At 36.1% G+C, this 19,459-nt stretch overlaps 2 protein-coding genes across 2 annotated transcripts; one reads left to right on the top strand and one right to left on the bottom strand.

The window, feature by feature from the left end:
- Positions 1-41: 41 nt before the first annotated feature.
- Positions 42-4,562, top strand: TIM10 (Tim10/DDP family zinc finger protein). Its single transcript, XM_010264399.3, has 6 exons — positions 42-184; positions 1,630-1,676; positions 2,651-2,703; positions 2,925-2,963; positions 3,139-3,208; positions 4,229-4,562. The coding sequence occupies exons 2-6, from the start codon at positions 1,635-1,637 to the stop codon at positions 4,277-4,279; spliced, it is 255 nt and encodes an 84-aa protein (XP_010262701.1). The 5' UTR covers positions 42-184; positions 1,630-1,634; the 3' UTR covers positions 4,280-4,562.
- A 1,246-nt stretch (positions 4,563-5,808) lies between these two features.
- On the bottom strand, positions 5,809-17,210 carry LOC104601160 (serine/threonine-protein kinase BSK5-like). The gene is made up of 10 exons (XM_010264398.3): positions 16,615-17,210; positions 16,276-16,496; positions 15,980-16,115; positions 15,471-15,604; positions 15,269-15,374; positions 14,461-14,546; positions 8,543-8,731; positions 7,944-8,099; positions 7,316-7,429; positions 5,809-6,257 (listed from the first exon to the last, which is right to left on the bottom strand). The coding sequence occupies exons 1-10, from the start codon at positions 16,694-16,696 to the stop codon at positions 6,012-6,014; spliced, it is 1,470 nt and encodes a 489-aa protein (XP_010262700.1). The 5' UTR covers positions 16,697-17,210; the 3' UTR covers positions 5,809-6,011.
- Between the last annotated feature and the right edge of the window lie 2,249 nt (positions 17,211-19,459).

Raw genomic sequence — 19,459 nt, 5'->3', positions numbered from 1 at the left:
TCTTAAATCTTTAGGGGTAATATTGGAAATATTGTATAACATACCTAAGGGGGGATTTCATTAGCCGATTAGGGCATTGGCTGAACCTGCACGAAGTAGGATTGTAGGAAATAGTCGACTGGGGAGAGAGACAGGCCTCCGAGAAACGAAGACCGCCGAACATCTCAACTCTTAACATCTAAGTGTAAGTCCACTCCATCTTTTATTTTTCTTCATTATCTTCTTCTTCCAGAGGATGGCAAGACTGTGTAATATATGATGCAGCAATTAGTTGGTATGAGTTCTAGTAGATTCAATGCAGAAATCTGTTTTAGGTTTTTCTCTCCCTTAAATTATGTTAATCAAAGAATTTATCTTCATGTAGATACCCATAACAGAAGACAGAGCACCGACAAAAGTCTTCATTTTTCGCCTCCTCTGCCCTTTTGCTCTTTCTCAGAAAAGGCCTCTCCATTACGGAATAGTAGGCATGATTAGGAAATGGAACCATTATCTCTCTATAAGATAACTTTTAGATTGAAAACCAAGAAAAGCTTTCAAAATGGGAAAATAGATACGAGTTCTGAAGTTAGTCTTTCATTACTACATAAAGATTTATTTCTAATCTATGAATAACGAAAGAAAAGATGTATATAGATAAAATTGAGAAATACACCTATAGTTAAAGTGTACCGGCCCCTGCTTGATCTCTGGGTGTAGATCAATGAATAACTAAATTCTTGTCTTGTTTCACAGGACTTGCCAATCACCACGTTGAACTAAAACTGAACTTAAAGTTCTTTGCCAACTGCCCTATATAACATTGCAAGTACAAAATTAGATCATAGTTTTTAAACTCATCAAGTCAAATGAAAACTATGATATGGTGTAAACAGAGTATGGAATGCTTTTAGTTGACATAAAACAGAATATAGAATGATGGTTGGGATCTTTTTCCTCAAATAAGCTGATAAAAAAATTAGTTTCCTTAGACTATGAATACAAGATCATGCATTAAAGACTAGTAAACTTTTTATGGTTACAATGGGTTTGTTTTCTGAGTTGTTTTTGTTTGTAAGGCTGTTCCACAGTTATTCTTATCAAAAAGTTCACCAGTCATACCCTTTACGTTTGAGTTGCAATTCAGATTCCAATATATAAATAAAACTGTTGGAAAAAGATGCAAAAAAAGCTAAGACAATTGGGGTCTGAAACTGCACAATTTGCCCATGTTCATAATTTAAAAACCTTTTTATTTGAAGCTTACAGCCCGCCCCTCCCAGATACCTTTAGCCTTTCAAAACCTTGCTTGTAGGTTTTGTTTCTCTTACTGGCTCTGCTTTGTGCCCGATCAGATCCCAAACCCTAAGAAGATAAGTTGAACCAGAAGCCCTGAGTTATGAGCTTCACAAGGAGTAAGTTCATTTCATTTAGTCTAGTTCTGAACTGCAAAACATCGAATGGGAAATCCTAGAATCTAGAATCATCATATTGTAGAGCCTAAAACCCTAATGCAACTAGTAAGATGGTTTAATTCATTGTGTAATAGATTGTGTAACAATCTGAACTTTCCATAGCTTCTTTGAGTGCTTTTTTCTATTCTACTAAATTCTCCATATCTTATGGTTTTCTCTTTTCTTTCATTTTCAGGTCTGATGGCTGCCAACAATGCCCCGACTGAATTAGACAAAGAACAGGTATTTTGACTGTTATTATGCGAATAACATATCTGCTAAGAAATAACAAGCTGAAGTAACTTGAATGTCAATAATCATCGTCTTGGCCTGTCTCATTTTATGTGTTGATTGAACTAGATTTTCATCAAGTTCATCAATTGCTTTTATAACTAATACAGATGCAGATTGATTGCATATTGCAGATGTTTCAATTTTCTCTTTTTCTAGGCATATTGATTTTTTTTTTTTTTTTTGAAAGAAGACAACAAAGAAACTAAGATGCTGACTACAAAGGCAGACTTCTGTCGCTATACAAAATATCTCTCAGAATCCCTGACTTAGCTAGAGCATTTAGATGTCTTGGGATCAAAAGTAAAGATACATTCGTAGAATCTAAAAGGTCCCTAGCCTCATACAGAAATGAGCAAGCCTCCAAGGACCACCTTCTTTCATTCTTAACCAATTTATAGTGTTTATGGAATCTCCTTCTATGGTCAAATTCAAGATGCCCAAACAGTTGGCAATTTGGATTCCAGTAAGAGAATATCAACTGACCCAATAGGGCCACTAAAATTCCAACAAACCCACCCTGACCTGTCCTGATCACAACCCCAATGCCAGCAGCTCCAGGGTTGCTGAGTGCACTGCCATCAAAGTTTAAAGTTGTAACTCCTCATCTAGGGACTGGACCAGAATAGTGAGGCAAAGTTAGTGGGCATATTGAAATATTGTTAGGTAGTACAATGTACCTTGTATGCCAATGCTTTCCTGCTGTCATGTAATTGAGAGCCTTTATTATATGTTGTACAAGTGATGATGAATAATTAAAAACTTTGTATGTTGTACAAGTAATGATGTCGATAGTAGATAGTTATAGTTCATTTAGGTTTTATTCGGTTTCATGATGCTAAACTATATATCAGCGAAATAAATTATATGTCAGATTTCCTCTCACGTAAGTCCGTGCTTAGAAGCTTACTTTAATATTCATGCAGATCTTTGGGATGGCAGAGAAAGAAATGGAGTATCGGGTGGAGCTGTTCAATAAGTAGGTTGATGTTTTACAACATGAAACCATATACATGTGTATTATTCTTTCTGCTGATTTTGGGGCCATCATTGTAGTTAATTTGAAAATCATGATTTGATGAGCTTTTCAAGGGACTGGGTATTACAATTAATTAATGAGCCACCGACAATTCTGTGTTAAATGCTAAGTTCCATTTTGGTACTAAACTATTTTTTATCTGTTTTTGTTATTTCATTCAGGCTTACAAGCACATGTTTCAATAAATGCATTGACAAGAGGTATGCTTGATTATATTTTTGAAGTATGTGTAGAGATTTTTAACACAGTTTGAGGACTCTATGTGTTGTGATACAATTAATTCCAAAATCAGTTCATTTCAATATATACGTATATAGACAAAGGATCCTAAAAGAGGCTACCACCTGAACCTGAAGTCCCTTATTGCTACTCCAGGTACAAGGAAACTGAGCTCAATATGGGGGAAAATAGTTGCATTGATCGATGTGTTTCGAAATATTGGCAGGTAAACTATTTGTATATCTATTTGCATTTTTAGTACTGCTTGTGCTGGACATTGGATTGGCTGGCCCTAACTATATATAGATTTTAAATATTGATTCTACACCTGTTAAATTGCTAGTAAGTTTTCTCTTTCACACCTTTCTCTGCAGAAACATTGGAAAAAGAATCATTTCATACTTGCACAGTTGCACTTGCTTCTGTTTCTTATAGATTTGTTTTCTTTTTCTCTTTTTCATCCCCCTTGGTCTCCAGGCTGATTTTGCTAGCATATGTGCCTCCCTCTATAGGCAACTATTTAATTAACTAAAGATACTATTTTCATCATATTTGCCCAATTTCTTTTAAATTGACTAGGCATATGTAGGATAAACAATGCTGGATGTTGAGAATCTCTTTTCATGACAACACTTTTGTTGTTCTTGTTACTCCCTGTGATGATGCACAGAGCTTTCAAGTTTTTTTAATATTCATCATCATCCAAGCCTTATCCCAGCTATATGGGGTCGGCTACATGAATCCTGTTTTCCCATTCCGTTCTGTTTAATGTCATATCAATTGTTAAATTATCAGTGCTTAATTTTTTTCTTACAGTTCTACTCATGTCCTTTTTGGCCTACTGGCCCTTCTAGTTCTAGCCCCTTCAATTGGCATCAGATCACTTCTTACAGGTGCTTCTATGCATGTAATCAAACGGTCTTATTCTTCTCTCGTCTACCTTAGCATATGCATTTCTAGTTTTTTAATGCAATTTGTTATTTGTTCCTTCAAAAAAGAAGACCCTACCCTTTCTTCTGCACTATGTTCTCTTTTCATTGTTAGCAGAGCGCATAGACCTTCATGATTGAGTCAGTTGCTTCAGTTTTCCATTTCCCTCTCTCAACAAGTAGGTCAGCCAGGAATGTTACATTGGTTGGTTTTACCTGCATTGTGGTGTTGCAGTATGAATGTGATATTCTTCTTTTCCAAACAAATGGATAATATTTATTATGGATCTGAGCAAGTGGGTTTATTTATTTTGTAGGTGACAAATTTAATTGGACAGCTTCTTGGTTCAAATCGCCCCCCAATGTAAAGTCAGTTTTGGTCTGCTCTGGTTTGAATAATTTATGTTCTCTTTTTGTTTTCATGTTTTCTAATCATTATTGCTTCTAGGAGTAGAAGCATCGAACTGAAAATTATAAAGCAGGTTTTGCTTTCCTATTTTCTCCTTGAGAAGTCCAACCTTTGAGTTGCTTGAAATAGATTAGTATTAGTTGCTGCCATAAAACAAGAAACTTACACAAATTTTGTTTTCTTGTAAGGAATTTGGAGTTTTTCTCATTGCATAATATTTTTAGTCCATAAGTTAAGAAATATCTCCAAAAGTTGCATAATTTTGTTTTCTTGGAACTTGTACCAAGCCTCATATCATCGTTCAGTAGGCTAAAGTTATTGGCTGATCGATGCATATGAGACTCACTCCCCTCCTGTTTGGTTAGACCCATGTCTCTCTTTGGTTTCTTAGTGCTTTTTTTTTTTAAATCAATTATCAGAAAAAAAAAAGATGAAAAGGTATACCAGAAGGTCCAAAAGGTACATTACATAAGAACAAAGATTTTTTTATTTTTTGAATTAAGAATTGGGAATAGTTAATTCATTCAGATTCGATGTCAGCGACAGCAAGAGTAAAAGTAGGGAGCTTGAACTTTTCGGCAATGGGCAAATTGAAAATGAAGCTCAACACAAACTCTTAGGCTAAGTTTGGTTTGAAGGAAAAGGTAGGGAAAGGTAGGAAAACTTATACAAGGTTTGTAAAGATTTCCCTATCTTTCCCTGCTTTATCCTTCAAACCAAACACAGCTTTAATTGATGTCCCGTCCGAGAACGGGCATGGTTCCCGATGCTCTCTCTCTGACTCCACGGAACAGCAATGGAACCAAAACATTCAATATCGATCTCATATTTACAATTCCAAAGGGTATTCTCAGTCCAATGATGAAATCCAATCATCTAATGGACCAGTGGGTTATTCTTTTGGAGCATAGTAGTGGCTAAAATCCCTACTATTAGACTTGGATGAGGATTGCTTGAGCAAATTTGAATGGTGTTGCCTGTTATATGATTTGTGTATTCGCATTTGTTACAACGGGTACTACGTACTATGTTCTCCTAAGGATTTCAGCATCACGCTAATACCGAACAGAACTTTGCTTTTGTGTCTAGCATCCCGAGTTCTGAGTATTCTGACCATGAAACCACAGTCAATTGAATTGTTCAAATGGAAGGGCACTCAATCCAGGGGCGTTGAGAAACGAATCCATTAATGCGACAGCCACATTCCAAAGTTCATGATGTGACTTACCTTCGCGGATTAAGTAGCATCATCATAACAGCTTTTTAGAGTTCAAAATTCGATTTCTTGCGAGAAGAGGAAAATGTGCATACATCAAGCAACTAGATTGTATTTGGTTCATTCGATTTATCCAGACCCCAACAAAGTAACTTTCCATTGTAGAAATGCTTTTAGACAAAAATTAAAATCAAGAAACGGGTAAATTTGATGTGAGATGAGACTACAATCCCCCATGACAAAAGAAAAGGATGAAAATGAAAAACAAAGAATTAATGGTGACAATGTAAAATAAACATTAGAACCAACAAAAGCTTTTCAGATTTTGGAAGAGTCCTCACGTGTGCCAAAAACTCAGAACTGAGAAGGATCCTTAAAAAATGGAAGAAGATAAATACAACAGCGAAGAACAAAGAGAACAAAGTTAACTAGGAAAAGAAAGCAAGAAAAAAAGAACCAAAAATCCTATACATTTTCAGTTTCTTCTATTCATTTTTGCCTCTAAAGCTGTACCGTCCTTGAGGGTTTCTTGAGCATCAGTATCCATCCCAAGACTGAAGAGAGAAGCTGCTTGAAGATAGAAAGCAGTAGGCCACTCAGGGGATATCACCTGGGCTTGCATAGCATCTCCAAGTGCTTCTTGTGGCATGTCACTCATCAGGTATGACAAGCAGCGTCTAGCAAACACGGTTGGTGATATCATGGTCCCGCCATCAATAAACTGCACAACAATCAGATCAAAGGTGCATTTACATCCATACTGAAACAATAATGATAACAACTCCATCAAAAAGAGAACAAGGTTTTTGAATCGATGATGCAAATAATAATAATAATAATAATAATAATAATAATCCAATACCATGTCCATGATATTGCATCATCTAAGAACAAGCTACACTCTTTTGAAGTGATGAAGATATTCTAGAACAAGGTTTTAAATCAACAACTCAAGTTCATCCAAACCCAGTACTTCCTTTGTGTGTGTGTGTTTTGGCAAAGAGAGATTCATTGCAAAAGAGCCAAATTACAACACTTCCCTTGGCTTGTTACAAAATAAGTGTTTATCAAGCCGTGGGGGTGGGGGTGGGGGTGGGAGTATTAATATGTACTATTTCACAAGTCAAAAAGTTGCATAGTCCATATAATTTCTTCTATCAACGCTTGTTGCATCAAGGTTCAAAGTATCGACGTAGGCTGGCATATCGGCCTGTATCAGTGCTTTTTTTGTTTTATTTTTTTTTTCAAAACCAGTTCAGAGGGATTGGTTTAAGTCCCGGCCACCCTCTGAACCATGGTCTGACCCAATACAACCCCTAGAGGGGCGTATCGGTAAGCAAGATCTTTGGCATCCACGCTGAACCTCTATTTCCAATATTTCCTAGATCAACTAGTTTATGGTCTTGAAAGAGAAGGTGCTGGAAGAAATGACGTTTCTTTGTACAGACTATAAAAGGTACTCTTTCATGTCTCTATCATTCGTAATTGTCAATGAAGAAAATGTGTCATTTTCTTTTTTGTTGGAAAATCAATGAATAAAACGTGTTGAACATCGGAACTTTCTGGTGCAAACTTGTTGATCTAAGCATGTGCCAGAAATCTAATTTTAGTCTAAATTCTAGACTATGTTCCATGCTTTTTTTTTGGTCAGACTTTCCGATAAATGTCTGATAATTTGTTGGTATCTGATGCAGATATACTTTTGCAGCTTGCCTAGCCAAATGGAGTTTCTGCTTAAAAAGATAAAAGTTTAGTGGAATTCCCAAGCAAAGGACTTACCTGTGTATAACAATCAATGGCAGTTGCAAAGTCTTTGGCACGAAATGCAGCATCTCCCCGTTTCTTAGAATTCAAAGTTTCTTGCATTTGATTGGTCCACATCTGAAAAGAAAGCTGCAGGATATGCAATAATCATCAATATTAACAGTAAAGTGACATAGGGAAATTCAGTTCAAGTAATAATACAAATTAACTTATAATCTTATACAATAGAAGTTAAATTCAAGTCTCAAACTCAAATTTCAGTATCTTTCATGGTAGATCAGTACCTATTTTTTCCTTTTCCTTGTAATTTAGAATGTCTATACATGTGTCCATGCATGTAACTGAAGGAAAAATGTGTTTCAAATGCTCTGATTGCAAAATAGAAAGGCACTAGCACTATAACAGAAGTCATTATTCTTAGTCGGGAAAGTTACACTTGCTGGCCTGCTGAGTCATTTCACAGGCTTAAAAGAGCAGCATGATAGATTTCAAAAAATAAATAAATAAATACTAGTTTGGTTTTTCTTTTTTGAAAAGGTAGCATTAAATTTTATTAATAAAAAATAATAGTTAAATGGAAAACCACTTAGAGCTACTGCTCATGAGAAATAGAAAGTAGATTTCAGGATAGATGGTCACTAACCTCATTGGCAACACCCTCATCATCTTTGTACCCAACCTTCTCTAATATTTCATGTATGGCAGTAAGATCCTTTCTGGAACATGCTTCACCTAAAGGTGTTAATGACAACTGTGATTCAGTTCCTTGTGGAATACCCATCAAGACAAATGAAGAGACCTGCAAAATAACAAGAAATGAGAATATATATGTATTTTTCCAAAAGTGCCAACAGCACTGTGCATAAATAAAATGTTTGTCCAACTATTACTTTAATGACAATTGTAAACTATAAAGACTAAATAAGAGAATTTGATAGGATAATATAGTATATATCCTTAACAAGTTATGAGACTTGATGAGGAGATTTACACCATAACAGAACCTAAAAGAATCAGAGTTTCTTTAGATTGAAAACAGAATTGGGGCAAGGAATCTTCCTAGCCCTGCAATTTCAGAATTTTGTAGTTTTGTCTCCAAAATTAGAAAAAAAATATATCCACAAGGTAGCAGATGTTTAGGCATTGTTTCAAACATTTTAGTGCACTATCATTTTTGCTCAAGCATGCAGACACGGGTTGGGTGGTTAAATGTTCAAAACAGATTACAGTAATATTATTTACCTCTGTGTCTTTCTGAAGTGAAGCAAGGGCAGTCACAAGGGACTTCACATTTGGCCTTTCACGAGGTTCATACTGTAAACAACGAGAAGCTAATCGAACCAATTCAGTTCCATCATCATTAGAAAAGTGACCCTCCAAACAAGAATCTATCAACATCAAAAAATTCTTTCCACGTATTAAGTCAAGTGCCTGAAAACAAATATATATAGTTAGTCCCATCTCTAATTTTAGAAGTTTTATTTTAAGAAAAGCACTGGCATTTAATGTTAGCAGAATACATTCCCATGCATGCATGTGTAAGCACCTATGACTAAGTATGAACATAGATGGTTAGACCCAATTACTTAAGACAAATGCACACGTGCAGAGGATTCTGTCATTCTGATATGCAACCAGTTTGAGCTTTGCTGAATGTTTTTTTGCATTATGGGCCAGCAGAGCATGTATTTATTTGCCCTTAAGGACATTCTTTCAGCCTTCCCAGCAAATGAATGGTAGTTAAGATGCTAATAGTTCTTAGTTCAATGTTGTCAAAATCTTACAATTTATGATACAATTCACAATTTGAATCATAAATCCCATGGGTTTTTATTCGAATCTTAGGTCTGAATCCTTTTCTGTGAAAATCTTACAATTTTTGTTTGAATCCTACGTTTTGATTCATAAACCTTACAATTTATAGAATTTCTATGATTCAAATAAATTCAATTAAGGATTAGTTCTCTACTTTGTTATTCTTTTTTGTTTATATTTAGTTTTGCCAAGGGAGACTTTTTTAAGTCTTACTAGAAAATGATTTATGTAGATTATTTAAGACTAGAAATTGAGTTTATTTTCCATCATATGTAGGTTAAAGAGCCATTTTTAGATTTGTTTGGTTTTTGAGTCAAATTTGATTATATCATCTTAGGTTTCTATTGTATAAGTGGTAAATTCTATCATTTTAAGTACATATACAGTAGATATAGATTAAAAATAGGGTAAAGACACTTTCTTTTTTTTGATAAATAATAGGGTAAAGTCACTTTCCTATATATATTTAACATTTTAATATATCTATATTTAATTTATGATATGATTCACAGTTCAATTTGATTCTGTAGTGAGAATGGGCCGAATGGGCCTTAGTGTTCTTTATTTCTTCTAAGTAGTATTTAAAAGTTATGTTTCTTAGTTATGGGCCTTCTTTTATTTTCTTTAGTGCTGGCCACCCCATTAAGGGCATCCAAGTAATTGTACTCAGACTTAGAATTATTAATAAAAGTGATGAAAGAGAGCTAGAGAGAGAGGTTCAAATTCTTCTTTTCACCCTTCCCTTCTTTTCTTCTTCCACAACCTATTGCTAAAACTTCTTTCTTCTTCTTTCTCTTTCTCTCTTTTCTTCTTTTCTTGCATTATCTGAATTACTGTAGGTGTAATTTTCAACTTAGTATCAGAGCGGGTTCTCACTTTCGACTTCTTTCTCCTTTCTTTGCCCATACATAGTGTGTATGGAGAACTGATCGTGATCAATCAACTACTTATGAATCCCAGTTAGGAAGGTTTTTGGAGAGTTTTGTGGAGGTTTTTCATCCTTAGTTGAAGCCCGGGGCAGGTTCATGGAGATTTTTCCCGAAAACCCTAGATAACTGGAGAATCCTTGTTACAGGTCATAGAGACAGTTTGAACCAGGCGCTTAGGGATCAGAGTAAGCCTTTTGATTTCTATTAGGGGCAGTTTTGGTTGGATTGAATTCTAGAACCTTTGGAAGGGGCGGTTGAAATTTCTCTCTTTCCCCCCATCCCGCAAGACCCTATGAAACCCTAATTTTAGGGGGTTGAAAGGTTGTTTTTTGCTTAGAACAGTAAATCTAGCCTAGTAAAGCCCTAATTTGATTATCGTTTGCATCCATTTACTCAATGGAGCAAACTAGAGGAGAGATATCCCTTGCTAATGGCTCCTTAGCCCCTCTCACGGGAAAAGGAGACATTAAGACCTCTAATGCCTTGATCTTATCGTCTGTTCTTCATGTACCTAAACTTAATACCAATTTGCTTTCAGTTAGTAATTTGACTAAATCCCTAAATTGCGGTGTGACCTTTTTTCCTTCATATTGTGTTTTTCAGGACATGGAGTTTCAGAAGGTGATTGGGAATGGCCATGAGGCGAATGGGATCTATTTGTTAGACATGCCTAAGCAGAGCCAAGTACAACCTAAGAGAACTACATTTGTTTGAGTCCACTAATCGTATTTTGTTATGTCATAGTTGTTTGGGTCATTTGTCCTTTTCTTCATTGAGTCAGTTGTTTCCAGAGTTATTTAAAGAAATTAGTCCATCAAGTCTTCATTGTGAGTCTTGTGCGTTCTCAAAGCATTGTAAGAGCACTTATCCTTCAAAGAATTAAAGATCAATTATTCCTTTTAATATTGTTCACTCTAATGTGTGGGGGGCCTTACCATTTACCATGTATTGGGTGAGTATAAATATTTTATCCTGTTTATTGATGATTTTTCACGATATACTTGGATTTACCTTATGCACTCTCGGGCTGAAGTAACTAAACTTGTGCAACAGTTCTATGAACACATACTCACTCAGTTTAATACCTACATCAAAATATTCCGATCAGACAATGCTAAGGAATATTTTGAGAAGGACCTTATCTCCTATATTGAGAAGTTTGGGGTTATTCATCAGAGTTCTTGTGCTCCCACTCCACAACAAAATAGAGTAGCGGAGAGGAAAAATAGACACATTGTGGAAGTTGCAAGGAGCATTCTTTTTGCTACCCATGTTCCTGTGAAGTTTTGGGGTGATGCAATTTTAACAGCTACCTACTTTATTAACCGCATGCCTTCTCGAGTCTTGGGGTTAAAATCTCCTTTTGAAGTCCTCTTTCCTAATGTTGAGATTTTCTCTATTCCTCTGAAAGTCCTTGGTTGCACTTGTTATCTCCACATTCCCAATTCCAAAAGACACAAGTTTGACCCCAAGGCTCAGAAGTGTATCTTCCTTGGTTATGCCTCCACTTAGAAAGGGTATTGTTGTTTTGATCCAATTAGTGGCACCTGGTTTATCTCCATGGATGTCACCTTTGCAAAGTCAATTCCTTTTTATAGCCATCCTTCTAAGGGGGAGAGATCTCTCAAGTTGTTTTCTTTATCCCTTCCTTTGCCAACTCCAGTTGAATCTTGTGTTGAACCCTCCATAGTTACCCCCAGTCCCGTGGATGGATCCTCTCCTTTGAGGTCTTCCCCTCTTGCTCCTCCCCCTCCTCCTACTTGTCCTCCAGTTGTTTCCACTCATCCTATGAGAGGTGATCCCACACCTCCGATCAAGTCTCAGGCGCTCCCGATTACTAAAGAGAGGACATGTCCATAACCTCATCTACCAACACCCTCGTTTCCAGACCTTGACCTACCCATTGCTTTGAGAAAACGTAAGAGGAAATGTACAGCTCATTGTATTTCCAAACATCTTTCCTATAGCTTGTTGTCCCCATCTTACTATGCCTTTCTAGCTTCCATTTCCTCTCAATCCATCCCAAAGTTTGTTTCAGAAGACTTAGCCACACCAGATTGGAGAGATGGATGCAATGAGTACTCTTCATAAAAACAATACCTAGGATATTGTTGACTTGCCAACTGGGAAGGAACCTGTTGGGTGCAAGTGGGTTTTCACTATCAAGTATTGTGCAAATGGGTCAATTGAGAGGTATAAGCTCGGCTTGTTGCCAAGGGATATACCTAGGTATATGGGATAGCTTATACTAAGACCTTTTCTCCAGTTGCTAAGATGACTTCGTTGAGAGTTCTTTTATCCTTAGCAGTGAGATATGGTTGGCCTTTGTATCAACTTGATGTTAAGAAAGCATTTCTGAATGGTGATCTCACTGAAGAGGTATACATGTCCCTTCCTCCTAGTATACATGGCAAGGAAATGCAGGGTAAGGTGTGTAGATTGAAGAAATCACTTTATGGCCTGAAACGATCTCCACGTGCTTGGTTTGACTGGTTTAGGGCTGCTCTTGTTCACTTCGGCTATACTCAGACTCAATCAGATCATACCCTTTTTGTTAAGAGAAAAGGCACTCCGGTGACATTTCTTATAGTTTATGTCGATGATATTGTGGTTACCAGCAATGATACAGAAGAAGTTAATGCTCTCAAGAAGTTTCTCAATTCTGAATTTGAAATTAAAGATTTAGGGGAGTTGTGGTATTTTCTAGGCATTCAGGTTGCTAGATCCAAGGTATCTTTATTTCTCAACGGAAGTATGTGCTAGACTTTCTTACTGAGACTGGAAAACTTGGTGCTAAACCTACCTCTACCCCTATTGATGTGAATCATAAACTCTCAGCTAATGAACTTTTAGCTGATTGGGGAGTGTTTCAAAGATTACTGGGAAAACTTCTTTATCTATATATGACTCGTCCAGACATTTCATATGTTGTGAGTGTCATCAGCCAGTTCATGCATGCTCCTAGAGACACAAATATGGCTATTGCAAAAAGGGTGTAATGCTACCTTAAGGGAACCCCCGGGAAGGGTATATTATTTGCTAAACATGGACACATGAAGGTAGAAGCATATACAGATGTTGATTGGGTAGGAAATGTGGATGACAGGAGATCCACATCAGGATATTGTGCTATGGTAGCGGGAAATATTGTTTCTTGGAGAAGTAAAAAGCAATCAATGGTTGCTAGATCCTCAGCTGAGGCAGAGTATAGAGCTATGGCCTATGTAGGGGTATCAACGATTTTCATGAGCTGCTCGAGCTTGGCTCGTGAAAAGCTCAGCTCGACTTGGTTTCAATCGAGCTCAAGCCCAATTCAGTGGCTCGATTATTAAGCGAGTCGGCTCGATAATAAAATTATAGAAAATAATATATATAATAAAAATATTATAATTATTAATTATTATAATTCTTAAATTTTTAAATATAAAATAAAATTTTTTATATATAATTTTTATTTTATAAAATATTTTTCTCAAAATCGAGCTCGAGCTTATGCATTTTTTACTCGATCCGAGCTCGAGATCAAGGTTTTGGCTCGAACCGAGCTTGAGCTCGACTCAAGCTCGAGCCTAGTACTATTCGGCTCGACTCAGCTCGAATCCACCCCTCGGCCTATGGTGTTTCGGAGTTGTTATGGCTTAGATCTCTCCTTAATGAGATGGGTGTTTCATGTGACGAGCCACTGATGTTGTATTGTGATAACCAAGCTGCTATTAACATTACTCACAACCTAGTTCAGCATTATAGAATTAAGCACATTGAGGTAGATAGACACTTTATACAGGAAAGAGTGGCTTTGGGAGAGGTGTGCCTACCTTTCATTGCATCTAACTAAGGGAGTCCCAAAAGCAAAGTTTCAAGATTATGTAAGCAAGTTGGGCATGATTGGCATCTATGCTCAGCTTGAAGAGGGGTGTGTAGTGTGAATGGACCGAATGGGCCTTAGTGTTCTTTATTTCTTTTAAGTAGTATTTAAAAGTTATATTTCTTAGTTATGGGCCTTATAGGCCTTCTTTTATTTTCTTTAATTATTTCTTTAGTGTTGTCCATCCAAGTAATTGTACTCAGAATTATTAATAAAAGTAATGAAAGGGAGCTAGAGAGAGAGGTTTGAATTCTTCTTTTCTCTCTTCCCTTCTTTTCTTCTTCCACAACCTATTGCTGAAACTTCTTTCTTCTTATTTCTCTTTCTCTCTTTTCTTCTTTTCTTGCATTATCTGAATTACTGTAGGAGTATTTTTCAACTGATTCAACTTTCTCTACAATTTACAATATGATTACAATTTCAAAACATTGCTTGGGCTATCAATATGACCATGAGCTTACAGTTTTTAACTTTGCAGTCAAGTGTTCCAAAGCATATCTAGAGAAAAGTAGTGAGTTACCACAAAGCTTAGAATGAACAGGAAAGCTTACATGGCTTGGAGGAATATGTTTCCCACTGAGAAGATCAAGCAAAAGAGTGCCAAAACTGTATACTACGCTTTCTTGTGTCACTCTACCTGCCAAAGAAATAATAAGAAAACAATAGCATCTGCTCAAATTGAACATATTGGCTATTCTATCCACCATCTGTTGGGATTTGAAGAAAAATAAATCTGAAATACACATAGAAAAGGATTTGAGAAATAAAACCAACAACCTACTGATCTAGGGAGGCACCATTTGGGTCATTCATAGAGAAAAGAAATTACTCATTTGGTCCAGTTGGAGAAATATCCAATATAATGATTAAATCTTGTCTGCTAGCTTATATTAGAAAACAGTGAGAAACCGTTCTCTACCTATGAAACTATGATACCTTTGAGCTAAAGTATCATTGAAAACTTGCTATGCATCCTAGCTAGGAAATAGTTGCCATTGCTGATATTTCCAAAGTCATGGAACTGTCATGGAAGATCAAGAAGAAATATTTCTAGAGCCCACCATGTGTATGTGTACCCCCCCCCCCCCGGCCTTTTTTGAGAAAGCAAAGAGCAGTGAAGATTCCTCAAAAACTACATAGGCAAGTATTGATCACTATTCAAAGTATCCAAACGAGCACCAGATTTTGCAAGACTGTCTGCTAATATTTAATTCCCTAGAAATCCAAAACACGTTTGCATTGATGAGAGCTAGGGTGTCTCTAGCCCCAGCCAGGGAGTGAGCCAGCCTCCAAGGACCACCATCCTTCTTTATTGCATAGGATGTTGAACCAATTATTTCTATTGCATAGGATGTTTACCTGTTCTCAAGTACTCTGGAGGAGTAAAAGCCAAGTTGGTACTGTAGCTCTTGCCATCTCTACTATTTTTCATGAGGCCAAAGCACGATAGCCTGGGATTACCATCCTGTCAAGTGCTGACTACGATAAGGACTGGACAATGAAAAGAAGATGATCTTTTGGAAGTGGAAACAGGTAAAAGAGATATGAAGAAACAACTTACCTTATCGAACAACACTCGATAAGCATTGAGGTCATGATACAGCGCCCGCCCTTTACTGCTGCAATATTCCAAAGCTTGTGCCAAATACAGGGCAACCCTCAACCTCATGGCCCATTTCATGGGCTGGGTCTCCCCTAACCATTTCAACCGAACAATACACATAAGAACCATTGAAGAGTCCAAAGTTAAATTTGATAAAGGAAAAATCAATTTAAGGATTTAGCAAGAGGATTTTTTAGATTTTGTCCAATTAAGGCTCAAGCAGTCTACTTTTATTCTTTGACCAATTAAAGCTCACATTTCTTGTTAAAAGTTTGGCATCTCATGCATTCCATTTCCACCAATCCACCCAGCCCAAAAGAAATTTACAAATAAAGGACTGTTCTTCATGTTAGATTTTCCACTAAGCGCAGCAACAGTGGAAATTACAGCAATGTTTACACCCTACATTATATCGCGAGGACCAAAAAGTCTTAAGGGATCTGTCTTAAAGAGTAATAAAAGCTTACAATGGAAGAGATGCTTAGCAAGGGTTTCATTCGGCATGAACTCGGCAACGAGCAATCTCTCATCTCCTTCACAGCAACATCCAATCAGATTCGCCAACCGCTCATTACGAAGCTGACCCACCGCTCTGGCTTCTTCCTGCGGCACGACCAAATTAATTAAAATTCAAAACGAAATAAAAGATTCAACAACAATATTAAAGGAAAAGGAAACATATCAAATGCAGATAGAAACGAAAACCATAAGGAGCGTGTCTGTATGAGAGAGAGAGAGAGAGAGAGAGAGAGAGAGAACGAACAAGGAATTGACGAGAATCGGGCCAAGCGGACTTGTTGAAACGCTTGACGGCGATCCAGCGGTCATTCTCAAGCATTCCTTTATAAACAACATTGGGAGCTTTCTCTCCGTGCTCGGAAACGATGTTATTGGCAGAGAAGCCAGAAGTAGCAACCTTTAGCAGTTCCAAGCTGAACTCACTGAAACCCGGCAACAATTCACGGTCGTTTTTGCCACCGCCCTCTGCAAACAATTAACCCATGGAACAAAAAGAGAAAACCAAAGAAGTCGATGTCGTCAGAATTTTCAGTGTAAAGCAGACAGAGAAGATCTGGAGAGTCGAAAGACGCAAAACATTTACCAGCATCGGAGGATTCGAGGTTGGTCGATTTGAGGTTAGATTGCCACCAGCAGAAGGAGAATTTGGCGCAACAGGCTCCCATTGCCGGAGATCTAACGGCACAGGAAAAGAAAATCAGAGATCAGACGGCCTGTAATCCTCTCAAACCACAGGGTTGGAGGGTTTTCATTTGAGAGGGAGAGAAGGAACGTTTTGAGGAAGCACAAAAAGAGAAGAGAAAGGAATGACAGCGAGAAAGGGTTTTGTATAGCGAATGAAAGAGAGAGAAAGAGAGGAGATCTGTAGATCCAAGGTTTTTCTTTCTCTCTCTCTCCCCCTCGTCTGTGTATTCAGTTTTCACTCTCCCTCTCTCTCTGTAATATTAAAAGTATAAAATAATTGATTAAGCAATCTCTCTCTCTCTCTTATAACCTATTCCTGTATCTCCCTCTATCTCTCTCTACGTATAAGCAGCAAATTGCCTTTTCACCTTTTCCTTCCAGCTTTCTGCTTTCCTCTTCCTTTCTCTCCACCTCATCATTTCCCTCCTCCTCTCCTCCCCCTCCACCACCCCTACCACCACCTCCTCCTCCACCTCTTCCCTCTCTCTCTCTCTCTCTCTCTCTCTCTCTCTCTGTTATATTTTTTAATTAATTTTTTTACAGAACAATTTGGTTCGGAACCCCGTTCTGATGAACGGTTAATACGTCGGCGGCAGAGTTACGACTTACGATTATAGTTAAGTCGTTTTCTAGGGTAGACTGGGCAAAATATTTGAGTTTTTTTTATTTAAATAAAAAAATATCCTCCACCTCTCCCGTCCTCTTCCTGTTTCAACGTTCAACAAAACAGTCTATAATATACGGAATACAGATAAGATAAGCCAAAGATTAATATTGATGTAGACTCGTCTTATCAACTTACTACATTAACTAATATTAATTAATTAACTAATGACAACGATTTATTTATTTATTTATTAACAAAGTATTTGTGTTTTCAGTATTTTCAATTTCACCCTAGTAATTGAATGATTTAAGAATGTTGACCGTAGCTTCGTTGAGCCTTTGACCCATAAAAGGTGTTCTACTTTGACAAATTGAAAGCTGTTTGGCTTTCCTTTGCCCCGCCCAACGTCTGTGGTCTTTTCTTTTTTTTTTTTTACTACTTTTTGGCTAGAAAAGCCGTAATGGTGTTATGGTGCTCTATCTTCTTTCCTTCAACTAGTCATGACCCCTGTATTAAGTACGAGTCCATGATCTGAATTATTTCAAATTTTTAAAATATTCTATCTTAAAATTTTAGGTTAGGTTTTTTATTTCATTTTTATAGATTTTTATTTGATTTAAAAGATTCTTTCTAAAAGAATGGCCCACATCATTTATTATTTCATTTGAGACCACAACTTATCCTCATATGATAAATTTAATTTTGGCTTTCATTTAACTTAGAAAATTAAATCAGGTTTAATTTGCAATTAACATTTTATGTTTTTTCTTCTTTTTAACTTATGTAGTAGGCATGGCAAAATCTTAAGTACAGGGCAACTATTATTTTGTTTGTGATTCAGTATTTCTATGGTAATTTTGATTTGAGTATTTTAGGAAGGTGGAGATATTTTAAGAAGCATTAGATAATTGAGTATTTTATGAGAGTATAGAAATATAGGTAATGCTAAGAATTAATACACACATATATACATATAATACATACTCAATTAATATTTATTTAAATAGTTGTTTTTAACTTTTTATCACATTTTAATTAACTTAAATTAAATTATTAGCTTCATTTGGTTATTTAACCGTTTTACTAATTATTCAATCGTTTTCTTTTTTGGAATAATCATTTTTAATATTTATTGGATCATTTTGTATTTCCTTTTATAAACTTAATAATGTATATTTTATATATTAATTACATACATGTATTAATGAATTGAATAATTAATTTTATTTACTAAGTTATTAATTTAGCTTAATTAGATAAGTTATTAATTGTATTAAATATTTAAGTTACAGTAATTAAATTTAATTGAATTAAGGGGTCAATTTAAATTTAATGACCTATATGGTGTACAGAATAAACATAAATGAGTTAACTTATGTGCCTATAAATTGTTAAATATAAGTAATAATTTTTTATTGAATTAAGGGGTCAAGTTGGCTTATCAAAAAAGCGGGTCAAGTTGAATTGTATGACCCGTATAGTTTATAGGTTAGACATAATGGGTCAATTTATGTATACCCGTAGATTGTATGGGTGACTTAAAAAATACCTGTTTTGCCTATAAAAACAAATCAATTTAATTTGTCTTTAATGACCTATGTCAATTATTTTCAATTAGCCGCAAATTTCAATAATTGCGGTTTTGAGTAAATGTCAATTAATTTCAATTACCGAGAAGTGTGAGACAATTTGGCCGAGTTTATGATAGTTTTAATGGGTCCCACCATGTATTTTTTTATTGGGTTGATTATGCATCTATTTTCTCAAGAAAAAATATAATATGCATCTATTTTAAGATTTTGAATGAAAGGGAAAAGTAAGGAGAATGACCATTTAGCCCAAGGTTAGAATTCATAGGCCCAAAGTACAGTTGGGACAGGTGTCAATTTAGAATTGATGCTAATTTACCGTAGATATGGGTGCATAGAATGTGGGTTTTTAACCTTTTGAATGTTTATAAATTTGCAGGTGAATTCAGAAATCTGCAGTAGGCCTGTCCATACTTTTCCGAAGTAAATATTTGAATTGTGTTTGTGGTAGTTTTAATGGGTCTCACCATGTATGCTTCTTATTTGGTTGAGCATGCATCTATTAATAAATATTTTGAAAGAGTGATTTGAATTTTGAATTTTATTTG

Source organism: Nelumbo nucifera, chromosome 2 (genome assembly GCF_055504915.1).
Source record: "Nelumbo nucifera cultivar China Antique chromosome 2, China Antique-T2T, whole genome shotgun sequence".
NCBI lineage: Eukaryota > Viridiplantae > Streptophyta > Magnoliopsida > Proteales > Nelumbonaceae > Nelumbo > Nelumbo nucifera.
Note: the sequence above shows the minus strand (reverse complement) of the source record. Positions and strands in the feature narration are given on the sequence as shown.